This window comes from Grampus griseus (genome assembly GCF_964374135.1).
Source record: "Grampus griseus genome assembly, chromosome: 4".
Lineage (NCBI taxonomy): Eukaryota > Metazoa > Chordata > Mammalia > Artiodactyla > Delphinidae > Grampus > Grampus griseus.
Genome location: NC_138997.1, coordinates 43,660,608 through 43,683,029, shown reverse-complemented (window position 1 = coordinate 43,683,029; position 22,422 = coordinate 43,660,608). Strand labels below are relative to the sequence as shown.

Sequence of the window (22,422 nt, the reverse complement as noted above, 5' to 3'; positions counted from 1 at the left end):
ATTTGTATTGTGTGTTAAAATTATAGTCAGGGAGGGGATATGGGGGTATATGTATACATATAGCTGATTCACTTTGTTATACAGCAGAAACTAACACAACATTGTAAAGCAATTATACTCCAATAAAGATGTTAAAAAAAATGGGGAAAAAAATAGAGTCAGCACCAAGGGAAAATGGTGAATCAGAGGTTAATTGCATTTTATTCACGGAAGATCAAAGTAGTAAGTAGTTTGTGAATTAAAGTACTACCAGCAGAACCAGTTTATTAATGTTAAGTCATTCACTCAATAAATATTTGAATGCCAGGCAAGGTGGTAGGCATTGATGATACTGGGATAAGTGAGGTGTTACATAGTCTCTGTTCTTATAGAGCTTACAACCCAGTCGAAGGGAGAGGCATTGAATAAGTATAATAGGTGCAAATACTGTGGTGGATAAATTTTTGGAAGTTCCTGTTGTAGGGTTGCAAACTCAGATGCCTACACAGGCCAGGCAAGTAATGTAAAAGAGTAAAGTGGGCCAGTGAATCACTGAAACTTCAAGAATAGAGGGAGCTGGGATGAACTGCAGAGCACATGCCCTGTGTAAAGGGGATGGCAGCTGACAGCTCCATCTAATTGATGTCATATAGGAATGAGGACCCTCTCTTTCCTTATTTCCAAGTTTTTCAAGAGAAACTGAAAAATCTAGATTGTCATCTGAAATATACCGATCTTCTGAGGCACTGTGCAGTCCAAATCAAACACGGTCTTGACCTACGAGCCTCTTCTGTATAAGGAATACTGCTTATAAAGTAAGGTTCTATCAAGAAGAAAACTCTGGGGGGTTGGGGGGGCATTGTTTTATCTTGATTATCCCAATTTTCTTTTGTTCTTTCTAAGATTTGATGTTATTCCCAGATCCTACATAGACTTTTCTTCTGGCATAACAAAGACAAGTGTGGATATAAAAATCAGTAGAATGTGAGATTTATGAGAAAAAAAAAAACCCTCTGGCTTCATCTTATCAGTGTTGTGTAATTGGACTAGCTGCTTACCTTCTTTCTCAGTGTTTAGTTTATTCCTCATCTGTAGAATGGGAATAACAGTTAAATTGCCTCATAATGTTATGAGAACTAAATAAGGTAATGTGCTTAGCAATGCTTTATGTATTGTCAGGGTTGTATGAATGTTGTGCTCTTGCCTTTTCACTTTTCAACTCCCTCTCCTTTTGTTCTCCACCCAATCAAATGTAACTGATTTATTCTTTCATTGCCTTGTAGTAGATAGAACAAACAGATAAAATAATTTTGGCATGAATTTAAGTTAGTAATTCTTTTTAGGGATATTTTTCACTTTTAAAAAAGAAACTTCTGGAGTCATTGCCTTAACCTAGAGTAACGAAACTCTGATGTATCACAGGCCAGTGGTCATTGGCTCAAATCCTACAGCCAAATAAGTGCCTGTTCCACTTAACTTGAAGATAGTTTCAAGTGACATTGTTTTCATTGGCAATGGTTGGAACCAGAAGTTGCTGAACAGCTTAGTATTTCTTCTATCTTGTTGACTAGCATGATGTCTGATGATATACACAATACAGAAAAACCATGTGTAATTTTATCCGTTCCTCTCATTTCCTTCCATTCCCTAGGGAAATAAACTTGATAGAAGTAAACACTACTAAAGCCCAGTCTTTCATAAACATGAAGTGCTTGTGTGTGTTGGGATATTGGAGCATAAGGTATCTAAGATACCATAAACTTTTTCTGTGGTAAGAGACTTATGGTGCCTTTGGGGAAGTTGTGAGTCTGGATAATCAGCAACATTGTTGTTCTTGTAAAATAATAATTCTCCGTGGTGCTGGTGGGGTTGTTGAATGGCAAGGGAGAGAAGAGTTATCTGGGGAAAAACATCCTAGGTCTTTTGTTCTTTTCTTACAACTTTATTATGAAAAATTTCAAAATATACAGAAAATTTGAAGGAGCAGTACAGTGAATAACCATATGTTCATCATCTAGATTCAACTATTAATAACATTTTACCACTTTTTTCTTAATACATTTAAATAAAAACACATGGATAATTTTGAGTCAGGACTGTGCATTAGAAGAATTATTGTTCATTTTCCTAGGTGGGACAGAGGTACTGTAGTTATATAGGTTAATGTATGCATTTTAAGAATGTATATGTGTTTAAATAGTCATGAATACTAATGAGTAAAATGACATGAATCTACAACTTAGTTTAAAATAATTCACCACCAACAAAAACATGTTTTATGGTTTTTTCAAAAGTAGAATTTAATAAAGAGTTATGTACTGAATTTGATTGTAATGTCATTTAAAATCTAGAATAACCCTACCCCCCTCATTAAAAATATTTCAATTTATTTAAACTAAAAAAAAAAAAAAAGAAAGAAAAAGAACAAAAGCAGTTCACCCATTTCTTTCTATCCCCCACCCTTCACTTCTGGCAACCACCAATCTATTCTGCATATGAGCTTAGTTTTTTAAAATATTTATTTTAAAAATACTTTAAGATTCTACATAAAAGAGAGATCATATGGTATTTGTCTTTCTCTGTCTGACTTATTTCACTTAGCATCATGTCCTCGAGGTCCATCCATGTTGTTGCAAATGGCAAGATTTCCTTCTTTTTTTATGGCTGAATAATATTCCTGTGTGTGTGTGTCTGTGTGTGTGTGTGTGTGTGTGTGTGTGTGTGTGTGTGTATGTATGGCACAGTTTTAAAATCTTTTCATCCATCAATGGCCACTTACGTTGTTTCTATATCTTGGCTATTGTAAATAATGCTACAGTGAACATGGGGGTGCATATATCTTTTCAAATTACTGTTTTTATTTTCTGCTAGTAAGTACCCAGAACTGGAATTGCTGGATCAAATGGTAGTTCTATTTTTTTGTTTGTTTGGTTTTTGTTTTTACGGTACACGGGCCCCTCACTGCTGTGGCCTCTTCCATTGCAGAGCACAGGCTCCGGACGCACAGGCTCAGCGGCCATGGCTCACGGGCCCAGCCGCTCCACGGCATATGGGATCTTCCCAGACTGGGGCACGAGCCCGTGTCCCCTGCATCGGCAGGCGGGCTTTTAACCACTGCACCACCAGGGAAGCCCGGTAGTTCTATTTTTAATTTTTTAAGGAACCTCCATACTGTTTTCCATAGTGGCTGCCCCCAATTTTTATTCACACCAACAGTGCACAAGGGTTCCCTTTTATCTGCATCCTCTCCAACATTTGCTATTTTTAGTCTTTTTGATAATAGATGTTCTAACAAGTGTGAGCTGATATCTCATTGTGGTTTTTATTTTCATTTCCCTTAAAATTAATGATGTAGAGCATCTTTACATGCACCTGTTGGCCGTATGTGTGTCTTCAGTAGAAAAATGTCTATTCAGATCTTCTGCCCATTTTAATATCAGATTTTTTTTTTAAAAAACTATTGAATTGTATGAGTTCTCTATTTTGGACATTAACTTCTTATCAGATATATGATTTGCAAATATTTTCTCCTGTTCAGTAGGTTGCCTTTTCATTTCGTTGTTAGTTTCCTTTTTTGTGAGAACTTTTTAGTTTGACGTAGTCCCACTTGTTTAGTTTTGCTTTTGTTGTTTTTGCTTTTGGTGTCAGGTTCAAAAAAATCATTGTCAAGACCTATGTCAGGGAGCTTACTGCCTATGTTTTCTTCTAGGAATTTTATGGTTTCAGGTCTTACATTCAAGTCTTTAATCCAGTTTGAGTTAATTTTTGTGTATGGTGTAAGATAGTGGTCCAGTTTCATTCTTTTGCATGTGACTGTTCAATTTTCCCAACACCATTTGTTGAAGAGACTGTCTTTTCCCCATTGTATATTCTTGTTTCCTTTGTCATAAATTAATTGACCATACATATCTGGGCTCTCTATTCCATTGCTCCATTCGTCTTTTCATGCCAGTACCATACTGTTTTAGTTACCATAGCTTTGTAATATAGTTTGAAATCAGGGAGTGTGATGCTTACAGCTTTGTTCTTCTTTCTCAAGACTGCTTTGGCTATGTGGGGTCTTTTATGGTTCCATACAAATTTTGGAATTTTTGGTTCTACTTTTGTGAAAACTGCCATTGGAATCGATAGAGATTGCATTGAACCTGTAGATTGCTTTGGGTAGTATGAACATTTAAACTATATTAATTTTTCCAGTCTAGGAGCATGGATTACCTTTTCAGCAATTTGTGTCTTCTTCAATTACTTTCATTAATGTCTTGTAGTTTTCAATATGGGTCCTTCTCCTTCTTGGCTAAGTTTGTTCCTAGGTATTTTATTCTTTTTGTAAATGGGATTGTTCCCTTAATTTCTCAATTAATTAATTAATTCATTATTAGTATATAGAAATGCAGCATATTTTTTGTGTATTGATTTTGTATCCTACAACTTTACTGAATTCATTTATTCTAACAGTTTTTGAATGGAGTCTTTAGGGTTTTCTATATATATATCATTTGTGAATAGTGACAGTTTTACTTCTTACTTTCCAATTTGTATGCCTATTATTTATTTTTTCTTGCCTAATTGTTCTATCTAGGACTTCCATAAGATGTTATGAAAAGACGTGAACAAAGTTTTTGGCCAACCCAATATTTTGCTGAATAAGTGTGGTGAGAGTGGGTATCCTTGTCTTATTCCTGATCTTCATGGAAGAGCTTTCAGCTTTTCATTTTTGAGTGCAGTGTTAACTGTGGGCTTATATGTCATATATGGCCTTTATTAGGTTGAGGTACGTTGCCTCTGTACCTGCTTTGTTGAGAGTTTCTACCATAAATGGATGTTAAAGTTTGTCAACTTTTTTTCTTCATCTACTGAAATGATCATATGATTTTTATCCTTCATGTTGTTATGGTATATCACATCGACTGTTGTGGATGTTGAACCATCCTTACATCCCTGGAATAAATCCTACTTGATCATGGTGTATAATCCTTTTAATGTATTGTTGAATTCAGTTTGCTAGTGTTTTGTTGGTTATTTTGCATCTGTGTTCATCAGGGATATTGGCCTGTAATTTTCTTGTGATACCCTTGTCTGGTTTTGGTATCAGGGTAATGCTGACCTTATAAAATGAGTTTGGAAGAATTACCTCCTGTATTTTTTGAAGAGTTTGAGAAGGATTTCTATTAACTTTTCTTTGAATGTTTGGTAGAATTCACCAGTGAAGCCATCTCATCTTGGACTTTTGTTTGTGGGGAGGTTTTTGATTACTGATTCAGTCTCCTTATTAGTAGTAATCAGTCTGTTCAGATTGTGTATTTTTTTTCTTTCTTCTTATTTATTTATTTTTGGCTATTTAGATGCTATTTTTAAAAAAATTTATTTTATATTGGAGCATAGTTGATTATCTATTTCATCATGATTCAGTCTTAGTAGGATTTGTATTTCTAGGAATTTATCCATTTCTCCTAGGTTGTTCAATTTGTTAGTAGTCTCTTATGATCCTTTGTGTTTCTGTGGTATCAGTTGTAAGATCTTCTCTTTCGTTTCTGATTTTATTTATTTGAGTCCTCTATCTTTTTTTCTTGGTGAGTCTTTCTAAAAGTTTGCCAATTTTATTTATCTTTTCAAAGAATCAGCTCTATGTGTCATTGATATTTTCTAGTGTCTTTTTAGTCTCTATTTCATTTATTTCTTCTCTAATCTTTGTTATTTCCTTCCTTCTACTAAATTTGGGCTTTGTTTGTTCTTTTTCTAGTTCCTTGAGGTGTAAAGTTAGGTTGTTTATTTGAGACTTTTCCTGTTTCCTGAGGCGGGCATTTATCCCTATGAACTTTCCTCTTAGAAGTGTTTTTGCTGCATCCCATATATTTCGGTATGTTACATTTCATTTTCATTTGTCTCAAGGTTTTAATTTCTCTGTTGATTTCTCTTTAAGCCATTGGTTGCTCAGTAGCGTGTTCTTTAATCTCCATATTATTTGTGAATTTTTCAGTTTCCTTTGTGTAATTTCTAGTTTCATACTATTGTGGTCGGCAAAGATGCTTCCTGTGATTCCAGCCTTCTTAAATTTTTTTAGACTTGTTTTGTGGCCTAACATACGATCTGTCTCGGAAAATGTTCCATGTGCACTTGAGAAGAATGTGTATTCTGTCGCTTTTGGGTGAAATGTTCTGTACATATTTGTTAAGTCCATCTGGTCTATGTGTTATTTAAAGCTGATGTTTTCTTATTGATTTTCTGTCTGGGCATCTATCCATTAATGTAAGTAGGGTATAAAAGTCCCGTACTATTATTGTATTACTGTCTATTTCTCCTTTTAGGTCTGTTAATATTTGCTTTATATATTTAGGTTCTTCTATGTTGGGTGCATAAATGTTTACAAATGTAATATTTTCTTGTTGGATTGATCTCTTTATCATGTAACACCCATCTTTGTCTCTTTTTACAGTCTTTGTTTTGAAGTCTGTTTTGTCTAATATAAGTATAGCTACTCCAGCATTCTTTTGGTTTCCATTTACGTGGAATATTTTTTTAATCCCTTCACTTTCATTCTGGGTGTCCTTACATCTAAAGTGAGTCTTTTGTAGACAGTGTATAGATTAGTCTTTTAAAAAATTTATTCAGCCACTCTGTGTTTTTCGATTGGAGAATTTAGTCCATTTATATTTAAAGTAATTACAGTTAGGTATGTGATTATTGCCATTTTACTAATTTTTTTCTGCATGGTTTTGTTGTTTTCTTTCCTGTGTTCTTCTCTGGCTTCTTTTGTGGTTTGATGGTTTTCTTTAATGGTATGCTTATATTTCTCTTTATCTTTTGTATATTTACTACAGGTGTACCTTGTTTTATTGTGCTTTGTTTTATTGCACTTCCCTTTGTTGCACTTCACAGATATTGCATGTTTTACAAATGAAAGGTTTGTGGCAACTCTGAATTGAGCAAGTCTGTCAACACCATTTTTCCAACAGCATTTGCTCACTTGGTGTCTCTGTGTCACATCTTGGTAATTCTTGCAGTATTTTAAACTTTTTCATCATTATTATATTTTTCTTGGTGATTTGTGATCAGTGATCTTTGCTGTTATTGCTATGACTCTCTGAAGGTTCAGATGATAGTATATTTTTGCAATAAAGTATTTTTTAATTAAAGTATGCACATTTTTAAGACATAATGCTATTGTACCATTAATAGACTACAGTTTAGTGTAAACATAACTTTTTATATAATGGGAAGCCAGAAAAATTGTGTGACTAGGTTTATTGCCATATGCTTTATTGCAGTGGTCTGGAACTGAACCTACAATATCTCTGAGGTGTGCCTATATAGATTTTTGCTTTGTGGTTACCGTGAGTCTTACATATAACAACTTGTATCTATAATAGTCTCTTTTAAGTTGAAAACTTCTCTAGTTTGATCCCATTGTAAAGCTCAACATTATTACTCCCTCCCGTCTACACTTTATATTATTGATATCACAATTTACCTTTTTTTATCTTGTGTATCCCTTAACTAATTATTGTAATCATAGTTATTTTTACTACTTTTGTCTTTGAACCTTCATACTATTTTATAGAAATATAAAACTCTGGCCTGCAAAGTTTCTCCTGAAAAATCTGCTTATAGGCTTATGGGAGTTCCCTTGTATGTAACAAGTTGTTTTTCTCTTGATGCTTTTAATGTTATTTCCTTGTCTTTATCTTTTGACATTTTAATTATAATGTGTCTCGATGTGGGTTTCTTTGGGTTCCTCTTATTTGGAACTCTGGACTTGCTGGAATTGGATGTCTCTTTCCTTCTCAGGTTAAGGAAACTTTCAGCCATTATTTCTTTAAATAAGATTTCTGCTCCTTTCTCTCTCTCTCCTCCTTCTGGGACCCTTATATTGTGAATGTTAGTTCATTTGATGTTGTCCCATAAGCCCCTTAAGCTATCTCTACTCATTGTCATTCTTTTTTCTTTCTGCTGCTCTGATTGGTTGAGTTCCACTGCCTTGTCTTTGAGTTGACTGATTCTTCTACTTCATCCAGTCTGCTGTTGAATCCCTCTAGTGTATTTTTTCGTTCAGTTATTTATTCTTCAGCTCTCTGACTTCTAGTTGTTATTTTTTTTATATTTTTAATCTCTTTTTTGAAGTTCTTACTGTTCATTTATTCTCAATTTGGTGAGCATCTTTATGATCATTACTCTTTATTAGGTAAATTACTTATCTCTCATTCATTAGGGATTTTTATTTTTTTTTCTGAGGTTTTATCTTGTTCTTTCATTTGGAACATATTCCTCTGTTTCTTCATTTTGCTTGACTCTCTATGTTGGTTTCCATACAGTAGATGAAACAACCACCTCTCACAGTTTTGAAGGAGTGACCCCGTGTAAGAGATGAATCTTGTCATTCAGCCCTGCCTCAGCTTTTGGATGTCTCTTAAACATCTGTGCTTGCCCAAGCAGCCTATTACATTTTTAATACCTCTCAGTAGTTGTGGATGTGCCAAGACTTGTCATTGTCCCAAAGGGACCACTTACTTTCAAATAGTTTATCAACAAAAATCATGTTTTACAGTTTCTTTCAAAACTAGTAATTAATCAAGGATTATATATTACATTTTATTGTAATGTAGCCCTGCTCCCCTCATTTTTGTACTCCACATATGGAACACTGTACAAGAAAGCTAGCCAGAGTTAATCTCTCAGACCTTGAGTGTTTCTTTGTGTTATCATTTTCCATATTCTCCTAGCCCCTGTTTTCTGTAAACTGCAATTTAAGCCATAAGTTTTATTAGGTTAAAAGTTTTTAACAAAGGTACTTCACAGGTGATGCTATTTAATTACTTCATATTCCATCACATCAGGAAGCATATAATGTCAATATTAATGCCAAATTAGTGACCCCCAAATTTCTCCCATGAAAAGGAATGTTTTTCGTTTTGATACTTTGACACCATGCAACTATCCTATTTCTCATAAACCTTTCATCTAGGATTTTGTCATACAATGATGATCCTTGCTGAATCAGTTTCTTAATATCATATTTCTCAACTTTGAGACTTTTCTCCCAGTTCACTGACAGTCTCTATCATTTTGGGGAGTGAGTAGAGTCCTTCATGTTGGGCAAGAAAACGGGTTGAGAACCTCAGTTACAGGAAACATTTAATGGTATCTAATTTTATGTAACTTTTTCCAAGTTGGCTTTTCAGTTCTTTGGAAAGAAAATACTGATTAGGAACTGAGGGACATTCAGAATGCAAATTATGCCTGATGAAATTGATTTCTTGTAGTGGTTGGGAAACTTTTTTGCTTATAGTCAGGTTATGTCAAAGAAATTAGTGTATGTTAGGTTTAACAAGGCAAACCTTGTTAAAAAAATACCTTTTTTTTCTTTCCTCAGAGCAGTTTGGTTAATTCAAAAGTGACTTAACAGTTATGTTCTAAACACATTGATTATTTATTTTCCACTTAATATTGTGTGAGACCCTCATCAAGTTGCTTAACAACTAGTGGAAGAGACAGATTGATAAACAGGATCAAATATGCTATATGGTATGGAACAGAAAGCTGTGAGAATTTTAAAGAGGTGCTGTGCATACAATTAGGAAGCCTAATTGTATGAACAAATACTTATTAAGGACCCAATTTGTAGTGACCTTTTGGATCACTACAAATCCAATTTGAATTATGGTTACATTAAATGTTTCTTGACTGTTGTTTGATGACATACTTCTCATCTTCCTAAGTAGAAGATAAAATACATCCTTAAGTACAACTACTAGATAAGTGGTTGCATTCCAACAACAATTCTTTGACAGCAACTGGATGTCTGTCAATTCAGTTCAATTCTGACAGTACCCAGAGTAGGTGCAGACCCCACAAGTGGGCCCAGTCCTACAAGATTGCCCCCATTTCAGATGACAGGGAACCACTTCTGATGGACTCGGTTGACTGCATATTTGGGTGTTCCCATGACACCCTCTTCAGGTTTGATAATTTGGTAGAACTACTCACAGAACTTAGGGAAGTGCTGTAGTTATGACTACTATTTTATTATAAAGGATACAAATGAAAAACCCAGATGAACAGGTATAGGATGAGGTCTAGAAGTTTCTCTAGTGCAGGAGCTTTTGTTCCAATGGAGTCAGGATACACCACTCTCCCAGTATGTTAGTATGTTCACCAGCCATGAAGCTCTCTGTACCTTGTTACTTGTAGTTTTTATTGAAGTAGCTTAACATAGGTATGGTTGATTAAATCATTGGTCATGTGGTTGAACTCAATCTCTAACCACTCTTTTCTCCTCAGAGATTGGGAGATGGGATAGGAAAAAGTCTGAAAAGTTTCAACCCTCTAATCATACACAGTAGTTGGTTTTTCTGGGACCAGCCTACAACCTGAAGCTATCTAGGGACATCACCAGTAATCACCTCTTTAACATAGCAAAGACCAAATCTGTCATCAATTCTTTTATTTTCATGGGATTTTGAGAACATTTGGAATGTTTTATAGTATTCTTGTAATCCAATATTTGGAAGTATAAATTTAGTATTAATTTAGCAGCCGTGCCTGGAACTGGGCTTGAATTGAACAATATGTTGAATTGGACATAGAAATATATAATAAGTGGAATTTGTGGTTACTGCCATAAATTCTTTTGATTTATGTATAAAATGAGTTAAAAATTGAAGTATGTGATAATATAGTCAAAACTCTATATTGAGGTGCCTGAGGGAGTGAGGAGCATGAATTGGGTTCGTCCTGAAAGCCTTCTGTGAAGAATGTGTGTTGGAGAATTTGGTGGATATGGGTTGGTGGCAAGCAGATAATGGTCCTCTCTTGGATTACTATAATGTCTCAACTAGTTACCTCCCACTAAATGCATTCTTCAAACAGAAATAATATTAGCTAACTAATACTTAATCAGAAAATTTTGGAAAATATAGTATTTGGAGAAATATAAACAAATTATTCCATTTCATTCTCAGAGCAGGCACTGCTGACGACCAGTACGGTGTTTACCATGTTTAGGTGTAAATCATAGTTGATGAACACATCATCTCTCTATGTAGAAAACTTAACATTTTGCCAGATCTATGTCTGATATAGGATTGGTGAAATTATCAAACTTTAATTTTTAGAAACAGGGGTTTTATGAACAAAACTTAGTTAACATTTTTCCCCTAATTTTCCTAATTCATAGGGATGAAATTACTTTGTTATATGTATGGTTGAGAATGGATGTATAGTAGGGGTCCCCAGTGCCCAGGCTGCAGACTGCTACTGGTCCGAGGCCTTTTAGGAACTGAGCTGCACAGCAGGAGGTGAGCAGTGGGTGAGGGCACAAAGCTTCCCATCTCTCCCCATCTCTCGCATTACTGCCTGAACCCCCCCACCCCCCACCAGCCCCGTCCATGGAAAGGTTGTCTTCCATGAAACCAGTCCCTGGTGTCAAAAAGGTTGGGGACCGCTGATGTATAGAATCCATGTTTCCTTCAGGAATTTTTTTACTGTGGTTCAGTGTGTACTTAACTAGGTTGTACATCAGAACCATCTGGGGGACTCCCACTGCCGCCCCAGTTAATACTCAGTTTATATTATTATATATTCATAAGAACATATACAAAAGTAGAATAATGAGTAAGGGATGGTTTAGCAAAATGTATGTATTTGGCCTGACTTGAGACCTTCTGATTCAGACTTGTCAGAACCTGGAAACTATTCAAGATAAACACACACACACCAGCTCACCAGGCAATTCTGATGCATAGTTATGCTTGGGAATCATTGCTCTAGGGGAATCTCTAAAATATCTCAAAACAAATGCTATATAAATGGTTTATCTTGACCTGTACCCATACTACTTCTGTATCTAGATATATTCTAAGTTTTAGCATTGTCTTTAATTTTTTAATCAAATAAAATTTGAGCAGTTTAAGTAGCACTTTATTAATGCTACTAATTCGTTAATGTTTGCATATGAAATTAATGTTAAATGAGCATCTTTTAAACAAATGCCCTGAATTGTTAGAGCTTTTACTTAAAGTACCTTTCCCAAACATCATCTTTTTCTCTCCTGGTAACCGCCTTGTGAGTGTTTGATTTGATTTCCCCTACATTATATACATGGAAATCCAGATCTATAAGGTGGGAGTTGTACAGTTCCTTATACGTGCAGTTAGAGCATATGGAGACTCCGGAATGAATCTGTACTGATTCTGGACTGTCATCCTAGGAGCTCTTTTCCCCTGTTGTTTATCCCCAATAGTTTACTTTTCCTTTGAGCATTTTGCACTGAACTGGAGTGCTAGTGCCTTATCATTGCTGAGATTGCTGTGTTAGAAGGACTAACAAATTGATAAAAGTGACATTTTTAAAAAAATTTGATCTTGAAACTTCACTGAATTTATTACTTCTAAATAATAGAAGTGTGTGTGTGTGTGTGTGTGTGTGTGTGTGTGTGTGTGTAGGTGCGCGTGTGTGTGTGGAGTCTTTAGTGCTTTTTTTGTTTTTGGAATTTTTGAATTTTGTTTTTCTATACAGCAGGTTCTTATTAGTAATCAATTTTACACACATCAGTGTGTACATGTCAATCCCAATCTCCCAGTTCATCACACCACCAACCCCAACCCCGCCGCCTTCCCCCTTTGATGTCCATATGTTTGTTCTCTACATCTGTGTCTCAATTTTTGCCCTGCAAACTGGTTCATCTGTACCATTTTTCTAGGTTCCACATATATACGATTAATATACGATATACTTTTTTCTCTTTCTGACTTACTTCACTCCGTATGACAGTCTCTAGATCCATCCACGCCTCTATAAATGACCCAATACCGTTCCTTTTTATGGCTGAGTAATATTCCATTGTATATATGTACCACATCTTCTTTATCCATTCTTCTGTCAATGGGCATTTAGGTTGCTTCCATGACCTGGCCATGGTAAATAGAGCTGCAATGAACACTGGGGTGCATGTGTCTTTTTGAATTATGGTTTTCTCTGGGTATATGCCCAGTAGTGGGATTGCTGGGTCATATGGTAGTTCTATTTTTCGTGTTTTAAGGGACCTCCATACTGTTCTCCATAGTAGATGTATCAATTTACATTCCCACCAACAGTGCAAGAGGGTTCCCTTTTCTCCACACCCTCTCCAGCATTTGTTGTTTGTAGATTTTCTGATGATGCCCATTCTAATTGGTGTGAGGTGATACCTCATTGTAGTTTTGATTTGCATTTCTCTAATAATTAGTGATGTTGAGCAGCTTTTCATGTGCTTCTTGGCCATCTGTATATTGTCTTTGGAGAAATGTCTATTTAGGTTTTCTGCCTAGTTTTGGATTGGGTCTTTTGTTTTTATAATATTGAGCTGCATGAGCTGTTTATATATTTTGAAGATTAATCCTTTGTCCTTTGATTTGTTTGCAAATATTTTCTCCCATTCTGAGGGTTTTTTTTTTTTTTTTTTTTGCGGCACGTGGGCCTCTCACTGCCGTGGCCTCTCCCGCTGCGGAGCACAGTCTGTGAACGTGCAGGCTCAGCGGCCATGGCTCACGGGCCCAGCTGCTCTGCGGCACGTGGGATTACCCCAGAACGGGGCATGAATCTGCGTCCCCTGCATCGGCAGGTGGACTCCCAACCACTGCGCCACCAGGGAAGCCCTGTCTTTTCGTCTTGTTTATGGTTTCCTTTGCTGTGTAAAAGCTTTTAAGTTTCACTAGGTCCCATTTGTTTATTTTTGTTTTTATTTCCATTTCTCTAGGAGGTGGGTCACAAAAGATCTTGCTGTGATTTATGTCAGAGTGTTCTGCCTATGTTTTCCTCTAAGAGTTTTATAGTATCTGGTCTTACATTTAGGTCTTTAATCCATTTTGAGTTTATTTTTATGTATGCTGTTAGGGAGTGTTCTAATTTCATTCTTTTACATGTAGCTGTCTAGTTTTCCCAGCACCACTTATTGAAGAGACTGTCTTTTCTCCATTGTATATCCTTGCCTCCTTTGTCATAGATTAGTTGGCCATAGATCCCACTAGATCATGGTATGATCCTTTTAATGTGTTGTTTCATTCTGTTTGCTAGTGTTTTGTTGAGGATTTTTGCATCTATATTCATCAGTGATATTGGTCTGTAATTTTCTTTTTTTGTAGTATCTTTGTCTGGTTTTGGTATCAGGGTGATTGATGGTGGCCTCACAGAATGAGTTTGGGAGGTTCCTTCGTCTGCAATTTTTTGGAAGAGTTTGAGAAGGATGGGTGTTAGCTCTTCTCTAAATGTTTGATAGAATTCACCTGTGAAGGCATCTAGTCCTGGGCTTTTGTTTGTTGGAAGATTTTTAATCACAGTTTCCATTTCATTACTTGTGATTGGTCTGTTCATATTTTCTATTTCTTCCTGGTTCAGTCTTGCAAGGTTATACCTTTCTAAGAATTTGTCCATTTCTTCCAGGTTGTTCAATTTATTGGCATAGAGTTGCTTGTTGTAGTCTTTTAGGATGCTTTGTATGTCTGCAGTGTCTGTTGTAACTTCTCCTTTTTCATTTCTAATTTAATTGATTTGAGTCCTCTTCCTCTTTTTCTTGATGAGTCTGGCTAATGGTTTACCAATTTTGTTTATCTTCTCAAAGAACCAGCTTTTAGTTTTATTGAACTTAGCAATTGTTTTTTTTGTTTCTATTTCATTTATTTCTGCTCTGAACTTTATGATTTCTTTCCTTCTGCTGACTTTGTGTGTTGTTTGTTCTTCTTTCTCTAGTTCCTTTAGGTGTAATTTTAGATTATTTGAGATATTTCTTGTTTCTTGAGGTAAGCTTCTATAGGTTTAAACTTCCCTCTTAGAACTGCTTTTGCTGCATCCCATAGGTTTTGGATCGTCGTGTTTTCATTGTCATTTGTCTCTAGGTATTTTTGGTTTCATCTTTGATTTCTTCAGTGATCTTATGGTTATTTAGTAACATATTGTTTAGCCTTCATGAGTTTGTGTTTTTTACGTTCTTTTCCCTGTAATTGATTTCTTTTTTTTTGTTTTTTGCGGTATACGCGGGCCTCTCACTGTTGTGGCTTCTCCTGTTGCGGAGCACAGGCTCCGGACTTGCAGGCTCAGCGACCATGGCTCATGGGCCCAGCCGCTCCGCGGCATGTGGGATCTTCCCGGACTGGGGCACGAACCCGTGTCCCCTGCATCAGCAGGTGGACTCTCAACCACTGCGCCACCAGGGAAACCCCCTGTAATTGATTTCTAATCTCATAGCGTTGTGCTCAGAAAAGATGCTTGATATGATTTCAATTTTCTTAAATTTACTGAGACTTGATTTTTGACCCAAGATGTGATCTATCCTAGAGAATGTTCTGTGCACACTTGAGAAGAAAGTGTAATCTGCTGGTTTTGGATGGAATGTCCTATAAATATCAATTAATTCTGTCTGGTCTGTTGTGTCATTTAAAGCTTGTGTTTCCTTATTAATTTTCTGTTTGGATGATCTGTCCATTGGTGTAAGTGAGGTGTTCAAGTTCCCCTCTATTATTGTGTTACTGTCAATTTCCTCTTTTATAGCTGTTAGCAGGTGCCTTGTGTATTGAGTTGCTCCTATGTTGGGTGCATAAATATTTACAATTATATCTTCTTCTTGGATTGATCCCTTGATCATTATGTAGTGTCCTTCTTTGTTTCTTATAATAGTCTTTATTTTAAAGTCTATTTTGTCTGATATGAGAATTGCTACTCCAGCTTTCTTTTGATTTCCATTTGCATGGAATATCTTTTTCCATCCCCTCACTTTCCGTCTGTATGTGTCCCTAGGTCTGAAGTGGGTCTCTTGTAGACAGCATATATATGGGTCTTGTTTTTGTATCCATTCAGCAAGCGTGTGCCTTTTGGTTGGAGCATTTAATCCATTCACGTTTAAGATAATTATCGATATGTGTGTTCCTATTACCATTTTATTAATTGTTTTGGGGTTGTTTTTGTAGGTCCTTTTCTTCTGCTGTGTTTCCCACTAGAGACGTTCCTTTAGCATTTGTTGTAGAGCTGTTTTTGTGGTGCTGAATTCTCTTAGCTTTTGCTTGTCTGTAAAGCTTTTGATTTCTCCATTGAATCTGAATGAGATCCTTGCTGGGTAGAGTAATCTTGGTTGTAGGTTCTTCCCTTTCATCACTTTAAGTATATCATGCCACTCCCTTCTGGCTTGTAGAGTTTCTGCTGAGAAATCAGCTGTTAACCTTATGGGAGTTCCCTTGTATGTTATTTGTCATTTTTCCCTTGCTGCTTTCAGTAATTTTTCTTTGTCTTTAATTTTTGCCAAGTTGTTTACTGTGTGTCTCAGTGTGTTTCTCCTTGGATTTATCCTGTATGGGACTCTCTGTGCTTCCTGGACTTGGGTGGCTATTTCCTTTCCCATGTTAGGGAAGTTTTCAAGTATAATCTCTTCAAATATTTTATCAGGTCTTTTCTCTCTCTCTTCTCCTTCTGGGGCCCCTGTAATGTGAATGTTGTTGCATTTAATGTTGTCCCAGAGGTCTCTTAGGTTGTCTTCATTTCTTTTCATTCTTTTTTCTTTATTCTGTTCTGCAGCAGTGAATTCCACATTCTGTCTTCCAGGTCACTTATCCGTTCTTCTGCCTCAGTTATTCTGCTATTGATTCCTTCTAGTGTATTTTTCATTTCAATTATTGTATTGTTCATCTCTGTTTGTTTGTTCTTTAATTCTTCTAGATCTTTGTGAAACATTTCTTGCCATCTTGTCGACTTCTGCCTCCATCCTTTTTCTGAGGCCCTGCATCATCTTCACTATCATTATTCTGAATTCTTTTCCTGGAAGGTTGCCTATCTCCACTTCATTTAGTTGTTTTTCTGGGGTTGTATCTTGTTCCTTCATCTGGTACATAGCCCTCAGCCCTTTCATCTTGTCTACCTCTTTGTGATGTTGGTTTTTGTTCCACAGGCTGCAGGATTGTAGTTCTTGCTTCTGCTGTCTTCTTGCTTCTGTAGTTTTTCCTGCTTCTATTTTTCTTGCTTCTGCTGTCTTCCCTCTGGTGAATGAGGGTATCGGTAATTTTTTTTGTTTTAAAATTATAATTAAGCCACAAAATATCCTATGCTAAAATGAGTTTTAAAAACTTAAGGTGGAAATCTTTGTTTGTATGTGACAGAAGTAATTGTCCTTTAGAATACCTGGCTATTTGTTTCATATATGATGCTTTCTGGGGTACAGTTAACACACTGTGGCATAAATAATGAGGACATTTATAATCTCACGTGAGAGGTCTGGAAGGCTTGTGTAATTCAGTTGCCAAAGTAATTCAGTGTTTTGGGTCATTTTCTCTCTCATTCTTTTTTCCGTCATGACCACATATGGTTGCCATAGGTCTAAAGAGTATATTCTTATACAACAAAATCCAAAAGCCGGAAGGAAGAGCAGAGCCTCATCATATGAATCTTTTTTTTGTTTTGTTTTGTTTTTTCTGGTTGGAAAATCTTTCCTGCAACCCTCAGCATACTTTTCCTTATGTCCCATATAGCCAAAATTGGTTACATATTCAATCCTAAATCAGCTGCTGACAAGAGGAAATGAGATTCCCATTATTGCTTTAGAACAGTGTTGGTTGATCCCCTGGAACTTTAAGAGGAACCCACCCATCTGATCCCGTTGATGTCCTATATTAAATCACATCAGTGTTTTGTCATCACTAAGATGGAGAGGCTGATGGGTAGGCAATCACTAGTATTTGCCAAACTATAGTGATATAGTTAAGTTGTTAACATTTTCCACGTCCTATATAAGAAATATTCCCACTCAAATGATATTTGTATATTTTAACTTGAGAAGCATGTTATCGTGTATGTGCTACTTCATGATTGGCATAGGAAGCCAATGATTGGGCTGTTAATTTAGTACAATGTGTTAGTTGTTTACTGTTCTTATTTTTGTCTTGTGTACAATCAGTTTATTTCCCTGTGAGATTAAGCTCCTCAGTGCTGTTACATGATTTTGGCAGGAGCTTCAAATTCTTCTTATTTAGTAGATTCTTGTTCTTCTAGGTGGATTCTCCACAGTTTTCCTGGTGCGGACTCACGGTGGACTCCGCTATGCATTGAAGCGAATGTATGTCAATAACGCGACAGACCTCAACATTTGTAAAAGGGAAATTACAATTATGGTAAGTGAAAGAGTAATTTCCTTTGAAAAATTTGGTGTATTTTCTTTCAGTTTTTCACATAACATTTACCAATCTGTAGGCAAGCTGCTTATTGGCTTGGGCACATCTAGATAACCTTTGAAGTGTACTCTTTATAGCCATACTTAGGGCTAAATAGAAACAACTCCTACCTTTCCTCCCTTCCCTATTACAGTTCAACAGGCAAACTTCTCTGCTTTCTTTTTTCCTTTTTAAAATAAATTTAAATTATGGAATATTTTGAGAATAGAAGAATGTAGAAAATTAGTGAACACCAGTTTACCCCCTACCCAACTTAAGAATTAAAGGCTTACAGATACAGTTGAAGCCTTCTGTGTATTCCTCTGTAATGTTATCCTTATACTGTTATCCTCATCCAAAAGGAAACCCCTATCCTGAATTTGGTGCTTACGCTTCCCCTGGGTATTTAATACATTCACTTATATGTGTTAGTATTCACAGACCACAGTTAGTTTTGCTTTTCATTTTTAAAATCATGCCGTAAAGTTGATTTGTGTGTGTGTGTGTGTGTGTGTGTGTGAACTCTGTAGTATTGGTAAGGTATGCTTCAGCAAGGAAAAAATTCTTCTTTAATATTAGGAAAAGTGAAAAATATTTTAATGCACCATTAAAGAAAATTTCAGTTACTCAGTTAACTAGATTAAACATTTCGAGAAAATTACAGAATAAAAATTTCCTTTTTTTCTAGAGTTGCTTATTGTCAGTGCTCTGGGTGGTTTCTTATTCTTGTTCTCCCCTCTTTCTCCTGGTCTTCTCTTCTTTTATTCTCTTCCTCTTCCTCCTCCTCATCTACTGTTTATCAAGTGCTAATATATATATTTAACATTTTTGTTTTATTTAGGTGAAATTCACATACTACACATTTTATAATTCACATTGTAAAATGAACAATTCAGTGGTTTTTAGTACATTCACAGTATTGTGCACAGACTGCCTCTACCTTGTTTTAAAACCTTTTCATCACTCCAAAAGGAAACCCCTGCCCATGAAGCAGTTGCTCCCCATTCCACTCTTGTTCCAGGCCCTGGCAACCACCCGTCTATGTTATGTCTCGATAGATTTACCTATTCTGGATATTTCATATACATGGGATCAAGCAATATATGACCTTTTGTGTCTGGCTTCTTTCACTTACCATATTTTTAAGGTTCATCCACATTGTAGTACTTATCAGTACTTCATTCCTTTTTATGAGTGAATAATATTCCATTATATATACTATATATGTATCAAAATTTGTTTATGTGTTCATCTATTGATGGACGTTTTAAAAAACCATGGATAGACATTTGGGCTATTTCTACCTTTTGGCTATTGTGAGTAGTGTTGCTATGAATATGTGTACATATGTATTGTTTATTTTCAGTTCTTTTGGGTATGTATCTAAGAGTGGAATTGCTGGGTCATATGGTAATTCCACATTTAACTTTTTAAGGAACCATTAATTCCACAGCAGTTGAACCATTTTCTGTTCACACCGGCAGTGTTAGGAGGGTTCTAGTTTATCTACTTCCTTGAAAACACTTGTTACTGTCAAGCTTCCCCAGCTGCTAAGAGGGAGATTTTCTTATTTTGTATCAACATCTTTATCAACACACATATTTTGATCCTTTTTGTTTGAAGATAGACACATTTATACAGTATGACTTATCAGAATTCTGCTTTTATTATCCCTATTCCTTAGCTAGACTAGAGTTGATTAGGCTTTGAGACTTGCTGTTTTTCAGGTAAGGCTATTAGTCAAAAGGGTGAAAAGATTTACTCCGAGATAATAGGGAATCTTAGACTAAGTTTTCTAACTTAAGCCCAGATATGGTATTGTACTGTAATTCTTCCTTTCAATAGATTTTGTATAATTTTGAGATATATAAAACATAGCGTCAACCTCAGCAAAACTCAGATCCTATGCTTTTAAATAAGCTATTTTGGGGAGGTGAGCAGTTGTCTTCAAACTGTTTTTTGATGACTAATCCTTCACTATTTATGTTTATTTATGAATTATTCACATGTTCAGCTGCTGTTAGCTAATATCTCAAATTATATTACGCACTTAAAACTAGGTTTATTTTAATGATAGTGGATGTAAATTATTTTAAACAGTATTCTTGATAAGAGTTTTTAATTTACAGACAGACCTTATTTAGATCATTATGATTTTTAACCTTATAAATGTTGATGATTGTCAACCTTATAAATGTTAATGATTGTCTTGTACTAGGAGCAAAAGTGTCAGATTTGCCATTTTCTTCTTAGTTTCTTGTACTTGTAATATTAGTGTTATCTTTATGGTTTCTTTACAGAAATCCTTTTTAGCTACTTGTTTATTTTTTTAGGTTATTTAGTTAAAAGTACATACATTCATAAATTCACTTGACTAGGTGGACATAAATTGCAATATGTTGCAGACAAAACAAACAAACGCGAGTGTAATTGTTCATAAATATTAGAGCTTAATTTCTTTATCTTTTTAAGATAAAAATAAGTAAAAGTTCTGGTATTTTATTCTTGAGTCCCAAAGGACTATCTTGTACACTCACTTCTGGAAACTTTTTTTTTTAAATTTATTTATTTTTGGCTGCGTTGGGTCTTTGTTACTGTGTGAGGGCTTTTCTCTAGTTGCGGAGAGCGGCAGCTACTCTTCGTTGCAGTGCGCAGGCTTCTCATTGCGGCTGCTTCTCTTGTTGTGGAGCATGGGCTCTAGGCACGTGGGCTTCAGTAGTTATGGCACTTGGGCTCAGTAGTTGTGGCTTGCGGGCTCTAGAGATCAGGCTCAGTAGTTGTGGCACATGGGCTTTGTTGCTCTGCGATGTGTGGGATCTTCTTGGACCAGGGCTCGAACCCATGTCCCCGCATTGGCAGGCAGGTTGTTAACAGCTGTGCCACCAGGGAAGCCCTGGAAACTGTTACTTTTGAATGAACCATCTCTTTCTTCCCCATTGAATTGAAAATAAGTATTCATTAACTATTTGCTTGTTAGGAAATGACAGTCACATGTAAATAAACTTTCCATTGAAACTGTAGAAACCTTTTTGAAATGTGTCGGATTCCATACTTACACCTAAATCTTACTTTTTGAAATTCTTTAAATATATTAATTTAGACTTCAAATCATTGTTAATGATAGACCTTTAAAATATGTTTGCCAGTTTTTAAAATTTTGTTTATTTTTTACAGAAAGAGCTGTCTGGTCACAAAAATATCGTGGGTTATTTGGACTGTACTGTTAATTCAGTTAGTGATAATGTATGGGAAGTGCTTATCTTAATGGAATATTGTCGAGGTAAGTATTTTTCTGTGGTTGTTTTTTGCTAAAAAAATTTGCCTATAAAAATGGGTTAGTAGGTGTCTTGGTTTCTCTTAGGGCAGCTGTCATCTAATTCTGGGCATTCATTGCAATCTCAGCTTTAATTATTTGCCTAAATAAGGAATGCTGTTAAAAAGTATTTAAAAACTACTCATAGTTGATGCAATGATGATGTGAGCATATGTTAATGGACAATTAGAAAAGTGCTGTTGGGTTTTAAACAGAAAATCTAAAATGTAAAGAACAGTCACCTTTCCTGATGCCTATACATTTCTTTTATAATCCAACCAAGAAGAGCATACTGTGTCCATATTAGTGTTGCAAGATTTTTTTCCAGCACGCTACCATGTTATCTTTGAACATATTAAATATAATAAATTTCAAGGATGCATTTTGATCTATAATTTTTATAAACTTACATTATGTGGTCTTTTGAAAACATCAGAAGATAGAAAACCACATTTTATTTGGATATAATGTGGTGTTTTCAAAGAAATATTTACTTGTATAGTATGCCTAAATTATTATAATAATAATTTTTAGTCCCTGAAAAGTTTTTTGTTTTTTTTTTTTACTTTAATGGGTGTAATGGGGGCAATTAATCCATTTCCTGCAAACTTGCTTTCCCCCCTCCCTCATCAGACTGTATCTGACAGTTTGGATTCTAGGGAGCCCTGGTTTATATATAAATTCTCTTAAGACAGTTATGATTGTTAATTATGGTACCAGGAACTCTTGTCACTTCCTGAAGGTTGGAGGAGAAGGAGGTTGGTGATGATAATGGAGAAAACGTTGGTCTCATTTACTCCAGTCTTGTAAGAAGGGGGACGGACAGAGGAAAATGAAATGAATCAATATTATAATATCTATTGTGATATGTTTGTAACTTATTTCCATATATAATGTAAAAAATTAGATATTTTCTTGATTGTTTTTCCTTATTTATATCTCATCTTCTCTACTGTAAAGCATTTGTGATCT

At 35.6% G+C, this 22,422-nt stretch overlaps 1 protein-coding gene across 2 annotated transcripts in view; it reads left to right on the top strand.

The window, feature by feature from the left end:
• Positions 1 to 22,422, top strand: part of BMP2K (BMP2 inducible kinase) — a gene marked incomplete at its 5' end in the record, with an annotated part of 125,839 nt that overhangs the window by 38,591 nt on the left and 64,826 nt on the right. For both annotated transcript variants that reach the window (XM_082653640.1, XM_082653641.1), the window contains 2 exons: positions 17,980 to 18,098; positions 21,312 to 21,417. In XM_082653640.1, the coding sequence (XP_082509766.1) occupies positions 17,980 to 18,098; positions 21,312 to 21,417 (225 nt within the window). The remainder of the gene's footprint in view (positions 1 to 17,979; positions 18,099 to 21,311; positions 21,418 to 22,422) is intronic.